General features: G+C 34.6%; 1 protein-coding gene across 1 annotated transcript; it reads right to left on the reverse strand.

Moving 5' to 3' along the window:
- Positions 1-313: 313 nt before the first annotated feature.
- LOC121217836 (uncharacterized) lies at positions 314-790 on the reverse strand. The gene has a single exon (XM_041094287.1). The coding sequence runs from the start codon at positions 788-790 to the stop codon at positions 314-316; it is 477 nt and encodes a 158-aa protein (XP_040950221.1).
- Positions 791-9149: the final 8359 nt, after the last annotated feature.

Here is a 9149-nt window from a genome sequence, read left to right on the forward strand (position 1 = left end):
ATGTTTCAATAACTAGTCTATGCCCAAGATAATACCAAATTCCTGGAAGGTTAACAACATCAAATTAGCGGGGAAATCACGGCCCTTAACTTTCAGTGCACAGTTACAACATATTAAATTAACTACCACACTTTGGCCTATTTGTAACCTGTACATCATAATTAGTAGGCTCAACAAATAAATTTTTTTCAGATGCTAACATAGTACAAATATATGAATGTGTAGACCCAGGGTCTATTAAAGCATACACAGGAACATCATAAAGATAAAAAATACCAGTAATTACGTCCGGAGCTGTCGCTTCTTCTCTTATTCAAATGGCATAAGTACGAGTAGGGGCCCAAACTTCTGATCGACTAGCAATATCTTTCATACCCGAACGAGTAGCCCCTGTAGCACTGCTCTGACTAGAGCATTTTCCTTTTTGATGAGGAGTTTTTATTTTCTCCTTCTGTTCCACTTCTTTAACTTCTAGTTGGGGACAGTCGCGAATAAAGTGATCAGTGGACCCACATTTATAACAAGCCCCTAACTTACTTCTACATGCACCGGGGTGACTTCTTTCACAATGTTGGCATTTAGACCGTTGGGTATTTTGTACACTACCCACTCTAATAGTAGGTCTGTCAGATGCCTTGTAATCAGATTGTCTTGGTCTACTCTTTCTCGATCTTTCCGGTGATAAAGTGGCTCGACTAAATTCCTCTTTAGATTTTTTTGCCGGTAAAGCTGAAAATGACTTAGATGCACTTCTTTTGAAAAATTCTTTGCTCCTTCTATCTCGTTGCATCTTTCTAATATATACTTCTTCAAGTTTCTAAGCACGTTCTGATAGAACAATGAATTCTCGTATCTCCGTGCCCCCTATCATCATTCTAATCTCATCATTTAGAACTTCTTCAAATCTGATACACATTTCTTCCTCAGTGGGTACAATATCTCGTGCATATTTGCTCAGATAAACAAATTCTCTTTCATATTCAGCCACTGACTTATTTCCCTGTCTGAAGTCGAGAAATTCTCTTTTCTTCTAATCCAAATATCTTCTACCAACATATTTCTTCTTAAATTCATTTTGGAAAAATTTCTAAGTAATTTTCTCAGCCGGTACCACAGCTTCTATTGTTTCCCACCAGTTATAAGCTTCTTCTTTCAATAAGGACACAGCACACAGTAAGTAATCATCTAGTGAGCATGCCATTTGTTTAAAAGCCCTCATTATACTTTGCAACCAATATTCAGCTTTGACAGGATCATTATCTGTTCTTCCTCGAAATTCTTCAGCCCTATGTTTTTTGAGCTTTTCAAATAGAGAACGTTTACTGAATTTAGTTGTCGAAGGAGATGGAGAAGCAACCAGGGGTACTACTGCTATTGAAATAGGGGGAGGAGGTTGCTGAGCCTGATTTCTTTCCCACACATTCTCATTATACCACTGATTCATAAATCCATAAGTCATATTTTTGAGTTCTTGTTCTCTCATCAATGAAATTGGAACTTCACTACTTGTTCCTTGTTCAGAGGTTTGCACTCTGCTATTATCTTCTTCTTACTTAATTTGTTCTGGTCTATCTGACATCTTTTCAAATCGAAGATAATCTATAATAAAAACAAGGATTAGATCAAATCATGCACATCACACTATCACGGATTTATATGGCATGTATTTCTAGATACTTTACATATCATACATATTCTGAAAATTGACTAAATCGAAACTCTGATACCAGTAAATGTAACACCCCTAACCTATATCTATTACCAAAACAGGGTTACGAGGTATTACTGGATTATACACTAGCATTCGTATAAAAACCAAGTCAAAAATTCGCATTCTAAATTAAAAACTTTTGAAATTTTGTGATAAAGTCCCTAATATGGGCCTACGGGGCCCAAAACATGCTTTGGAAATGGTTCGGCACTAAATCAGCAAATTTGAAAAATTTACCTTGAAGATAGGGGCACACGCCCGTGTGGCCATCCTGTGAGGATCCCATGGCCGTGTGGCCAGCCCGTGTGGAATTCTGACTTGCAATTTCTTAAGTATCAGAGGGGCACACAGCCTGGGCACATGCCCATGTGGCTAGGTCGTGTGGTAAACTGATTTTTAACCATTTTTAAGCCATTTTCACCCAATTTTGACACACGACCATGCTTCAAACTCATGTCCTTCACACGAATAAGACGAACGGCTGTGTTTTTTTCCCATGTACTATCCTAACTTTATATTTAAGGATGCAGGGGACACACGGACATATCACGCACCCGTAGGCTTACCGTGTGTCACACACGACCTAGACACACGCTCGTATGTCTAACCATGTGGATGAAAATAAGCAGTTTTAGGCCACTTTTCTCACCCTTTCATTCATTTCTTGTACTAAAACATAATTATACACTAATAGAGTCCAACCAATCAATTATTTCAAGCCAAAACATGTATATTTCATTTTCAAACACAAAACATCACATTCTACTTTGTATACTTAATCATTCTTACAATTACATTATCAAATCAACCCCTATACATGCCATATAAATCAAAAAGTTGTTTAACAAAATCTACCAGAATAAATCTGGATAGTGTGATCCTTGATGTAGATCCGATCCGATCCTCCCTATGTGTATAAGTCAATTTACAAAATAAATAAAATACACAAGTAAGCTTATAGAAGCTTAGTAAGCTCACAGGCATAGGATATAAATCTTACCGAGAATTGTACACAATCATATATCTTTTAGTTGAATTAATAAGCTCATTTGAATAATTTCCATCTTACTATTCAAAATATTTAATTCCTTTGGGCCCATTTCTCATTTACTTCCATTGTCAAATTAGGGAATAATAGTGGAATTGAGTACTTCATTATCACATTGCCATGGTAAACCATGGAATTGCATATAGTCACATAACACACACCAAAGCCATAGCCCTGCCATGGTCTTACATGGATCACATATCATACCGATGCCATATCCCAGATATGGTCTTATACAGAATCACATTATCACATTATCACATCACACCGATGCCATAGCCCAGCTATGGTCTTATACGGGAACACGTATCACATTGCACTGATGCCATAACCTAGCTATGGTCTTATACGGAAGCACATATCACATCTTTTCCGTCAATTCATCATGGTCATAAAACGAAAGCACTCAAAACCATTATTCCAACTAATTTGTACTTTTAGTTAAACATTATTTAGTAATTAATACAATTTGATAGTATTCATCTACAATAAGGTACCTTAGCAATCACAAGATTTTCATAATAAAACATTGAACTTTGCCATATGAACTTACCTGGGCTATTTTGCAAAAGTCGTAGAAATTCAGGGACTATTCTTGCAATCTCTTCTTTCCACGATTCACTTTGTTTTCTTTATCTATAATTATAAAATCATTCCTTCATTAGCATCTACTTCAATTCTATCCTATTTATCAATTTATGCCCTTAAATTTTTTATATACACTATTACCCCAAACATTTTAGTTTTTACAATTTAGTCCCTACTCAATTTATTCATCGATTGAGCTAATTCCTCTCAAATAACACTTTATCAAGACATTATAAACTACTTCAAAGCCTCTAACACTCAAAATTTCATCACAAAAACCTAATTCTAACAACTTTCACAATTAGATCTTAAAAATTGGTTTCTATAAAAATCTCTTCACAAAATCATCATATAATAAAATTAAAACCTCAACTCCATGATAAATCATCATAAACTTTCAGCACTTATTCATGGAAACTTTAAAAATTACCCATGAAATCAAAAACTAATGAATTAAACGAGTGGACCTAGTTGTAAAAGTCTAAAAAACACAAAAATTACAAGAAATAATCAAGAATTCAGCTTACATGTAGTAAAAATATGAGAGGCCAGCTTAAAAGAACCCTTCAATGGTGTTTTTGCTGGAGAGGATAAAGAAAAAATGAAGAAAACTCTAGATTTACCAAATATATCATATTTTACAATTAAATTTTTACCCTCTTTCCAATTTTGCCCCTTGTTCACACTTGATTTTTTATTTTTCTTGCACACTCATGCTGTCAACCCATCTAATTTGGGTCTATTTACCTTTTAACTCCTTATTTGATAATCTCTTAAGCTATTTAATCATATTTTATAATTTGTACTTTATTCAATTCAGTCATTTTTCTTCAATTAATAAATGTTAAAATTTCTTAAGGAAACTTTAATACTAACTTATTAACACTCCATAAATATTTTTAGAAATATTTATGGCTCGGTTTATAAATTTGATGTCTTGATACCTCATTTTTATCTCATTTAATCTACAAATTTTCTTTAATTCATAATTTCACTAAAAAATATATTTCTAAAACCACACGTAATTTTTACTTACTAACATCAACTCACATGTCAGATTTAGTGATCTCAAATCACTATTCTGATATCACTAAAATTTGGGCCTTTACAAGTATCTACACTTTCAAGTCATATTTCAATATATAAAGCTAAATATTTAAACACTTAAATACATATACTCGTGAATCGGACCTTAACATCACATATTTATACTTAACTTGTGGCTAAATATACTTCGCAACTACTCATATATTCACATTAACATCATGTATATTTTGCATCACATACTAAATAACCAACTTACCTTATTTTCAAATAAGTAATCAACTACACATTTGATCATAATTTATCATTTCCCGTTGAACTATTCGAAATTGATGAGGATACTCGGATAATCACACATATCGTACAATGCCAACGTCCCAGACGTGGTCTTACATGCTATCACATACGATGCCACTGTCCCAGACAGGGTCTTACACAAATCAAATACGATGTCGATGTCCCAGACATGGTCTTACATGTAATCATAGATTGATGCCAACGTCCCAGATGTGGTCTTACATGAAAACACATATAGGAAATCCTATGTCATAACATATGTATCCTAGCTATTCCTACGGTTCGTACAGGGATTCCGGATGTCATAATTCAGTCGAAACAAATTCGTAAACATAGCTCCCTAGCTTATTTACATTCGGCTAACACATATATTCTTTCACATAATTCATTTTAGCATGTATAACTCGTATTTAATCAAATAAATAACATTTATTTGCTTATAAACTTACCTCAGACAACAGTAATCAGAACGGGACGACTAATCGACAACTTTGGTTTTCCCCCCATCCAAATCTGATTTCTTTGGTTCTTGATCTAAACATATTCAAATTAAACTCATTTAAACATTTTTTCACTCAATTTAGTCCAAAAACACATAAATGGGAAATTTACCATTTTACCCCTGACATTTTACACTTTTTACAATTTAGTCCAAATTGCACAAAACACAAAACATGCAAAATTTGCACACATCATGCTTAGGCCGAATACTACCCATGTTCATAAAAGTCCATGCATTTCATTTATTTCACATTTTAGTCGCTCAATTTATTATTTTTGCAATTTAGCAATAATTACACAAAATTATCAAAAATTTCAATACAAAACATATTAATCCAAAACATATATTTCATAATTCATCAACTAACATCACAAAGCTCAATTATTCATCAATGGCATAACTCAAAATGTTCATCAAAATCAAAAATTCAAGCATGGGCTTTGTAGATTACACTATAACAATTTCAAAAACGTAAAAATTATCAAAAACCGAGCTAGTTACATACATTGATTAAGCTATCAAATGGCTGAACCCTTAAAAGCTTTCTTTTCTTTCTTATTTTAAAGTTTCAGTCATGGAAAGAAAAAATAAACATTGGCTTTTAATTTTATGTTTCATGTTATTATAACTTATTAATTAATTTACATATATATCCTTTATAATAAAATATAAAACCATTATAATATAAGGTCACTACCGTCCAATCATTAAATTATGGCCTAATTGCATTATAAGTGCTTCATATTATAAAGACAACAACAATTAGGCACTTTCACATTTAACCATCAAATTTTCATTTTACGCGATTAAGCCCCTTTTTTTTAAATCGACACTCAAACGATAAAATTAAAGCACAAAAATTTCACAGATATAAATTCACACATAATAAACACAGAAAATAATTTTTTAAATATTTTTCTGACTCAGATTCGTGGTCCCGAAACCACCGTTCTGAATAGGGTCTAAATCGGGCTGTTACAAATCCATTATTGTAGAAATCTTGCTCGGATCGACTTGAATACCCGATGCTAACAAAATATGCCCTACAAAACCAACCTTCCGCAAGCAAAATTCACTTTTACTGAACTTTGCATATAACTGCTTATCACGTAGAGTTTGCAATACAATTCTCAAATGATCGACATGCTTAGTTTCATCTCGTGAATATATCAAAATATCATCTATGAATACAACAACAAATCGATCTAGGTACGGTCTAAAAATATGGTTTATTAAATTCATAAAGATAGCAGGTACATTCGTTAGTCCAAAAGCCATAACCAAAAATTCATAGTGACCATACCTCATTCTAAATGCAGTTTTTGGCACATCAGAGTCTCCAACTGGTAATAGCCCGATGTCAAATCTATCTTTGAAAACACTATAGCCCTTTTCAATTGGTTAAACAAATTGTCAATTCGCGGTAGATGGTATTTATTCTTGATTTTCACTTTATTCAACTGTCAATAATCTATACACATTCTCATCGTGCCATCTTTCTTTTTCACAAACAGTACAGGAGCACCCTAGGGTGAAAAACTTGGTCGTGCAAATCCTCTATCAGTTAATTCTTCCAACTAAGCTTTTAATGCTTTTAAATTTATCTGTTCCATTCTATATAGAACTATAGATATCAGCGTTGTTTTCGGCACTAACTGAATGCCAAACTCAACCTCTCGTATCGGTGGTAAACCCGGTAACTCTTCCGGAAACACATTCGAATATTCACACACAACTGGTACTGGTTCAATCTTCTTTTCAGTCACCTTTGTATCAAGCATGTAAGCAAAATAAGCTTCGCAACCCCTTCTCCCATATTTTTGAGCCAACATCGATGAAATCACTACTAGAAAGCCATTCAAATCATCTGACTCAATCCGGATAATCTCATTATTCTGACATCTTACATCAATCATCTTTCAATTGTAATTCACAATTGCCTCATGTAGCGTTAGCCAATCCATACCCAGAATTATATTAAATCTATCAAATGGCAACAATATTAAATTAGCCAGAAAGCAATTATCTCGAATCATCAACAGGCAGTTCTTGCACACTTTATCAACCAACACACACTTGCCTAAGGGGTTCGATACTCTAATTACAAATTCAGTAGACTCTACAAGCAAAGTCTTACTGGATACTAAATTCACACATACATATGAATGGGTTGATCCTAGATCTATCAATGCAATAACTTTAGTATCATAGAGAGTAAAAGTACCAGTGATAACATCTGGAGATGACACTTTTTCGCGAGCACGAATAGCGTTGGCTCGTGTAGGTGCTCTAGCATCAGATCTCACAGTAGTGTCTTGAGTCGCACCTTTACCACCACTCCCATTTCCAACATTACAAAATGGTCTCCCTCTAATAGCAGTGTTACTTAGCCTCATACTCTAAGCATTACCATTTTCAGCTAACTCTAGGCAATCTCTAATAAAATGATCTTGTGAACCACAACTGTAACAAATTCAATTATTATTTTTCACCCAACAATCTCCAGAATGTCGTCTTCCACACTGTTGACACTCGGGTTTAACATCTTTTACGTTACCAACACTTGATACTAATGTGGCTTAAGCTTTAGGGTTGGCGTATTACTTTCCACGATCTCTATTCTGATATCCCACTGAAGCTGTCAATCGGTTAAAATAGTCTCTCAATTTCTTCGACTACGAATGATAAGATTTACTCATCGATCTCTTCCTCGAATCTCTTGCCTCTGAATCAGCTTTTCTCTTTTCTTTGCTGAGATCCTCGGCTTTACAAGCCCTCTCAACCAGCACTACAAATTCCTTCAATTCAAGTATCCTGACTAACAGCTTTATATATTCATTCAACCCGTTAACAAATAGTTTGCACATGATTTACTCAGTAGATATATACTCTCAAGCATATTTGCTTAAACGTACAAATTCTCTTTCATATTTTGTCACTATCATCCGATCTTGTTTCAACTCCAAAAACTCTTTATGTTTCTGATCAAGAAATCGCTGGCTTATGTTCTTCTTTCGAAACTCAGATTGGAAGAATCCCCAGGTAATTCATTCTCTAGGAACTACCGAGGTCAATGTTTTCCACCAATGATATGCATTATCTATAAGAAAAAATACTATACATTTGATATATTCTTCAGGAGTACAAGATAATTCCTCGAATACTCGGATCGTATTCTTAAGCTAAAACTTAGCTTTCTTAGCATCACCATCAACTATAGCCTAAAACTCTTCAGCCCCGTGTTTACGAATCTTATCCACTGGCTGCTTATTCAATCGAATCGAATCTATCACTTGTGGCACAATCGAGATTTGTTGAGGAACAGGTGGGGGTGGAGGTTGTTGAGCAGCCGAATTTGTTCGAACGAATTTCATGAACCACTTACTTATCATTTGGATGAAGGCTTGCTTAGCCTCTCCCCCTTGGCTAATTGAAATTGGCCTAGACTCAGTCGGCGCTGCCCCTTGAGCGGGAGCGGGCGTATTACTTTCCACATCATCAGCTATTGCTCGCTCGGGATCCATTACTATATGAAAGCAAAATTTAAACTGCCAGGACTCACCACACTATCGCAGAGTATATATATGGCATGTATTGCTAGACTCTCACTCGCTACGTTAGTCCTAGAATTGACTAAACTATAGCTCTGATACCAATAAATGAAACACCCCTAACCCATATCCGACATTGGAATAGGGTTACAAGGCATTACCGGATAACATACCTTATTCACATACATTTATACATTCATAATCAAAGTCCGTTCAAATCATTCACAATGTCCCTTATAAGGCTCTACGAGGCCTTAAAACATGCTTAGAAGTGGTTCGGGACTAAACCGATAATATTTGCAAACTTTGAGAAACTTAGAAATTTTTCTTTGATTTAAGGGTCACACGCCCTTGTAAACTGGCCGTGTACCTCACATGACCACCAGACATGCCTATGTTACAGGCCAT

Source organism: Gossypium hirsutum, chromosome A03 (genome assembly GCF_007990345.1).
Source record: "Gossypium hirsutum isolate 1008001.06 chromosome A03, Gossypium_hirsutum_v2.1, whole genome shotgun sequence".
Taxonomy (NCBI): domain Eukaryota; kingdom Viridiplantae; phylum Streptophyta; class Magnoliopsida; order Malvales; family Malvaceae; genus Gossypium; species Gossypium hirsutum.

Excerpts from the sequence above, each read along its gene's own strand:
- LOC121217836 (XM_041094287.1), bottom strand. The coding sequence starts at position 790 with ATGCAACGAGATAGAAGGAGCAAAGAATTTTTCAAAAGAAGTGCATCT.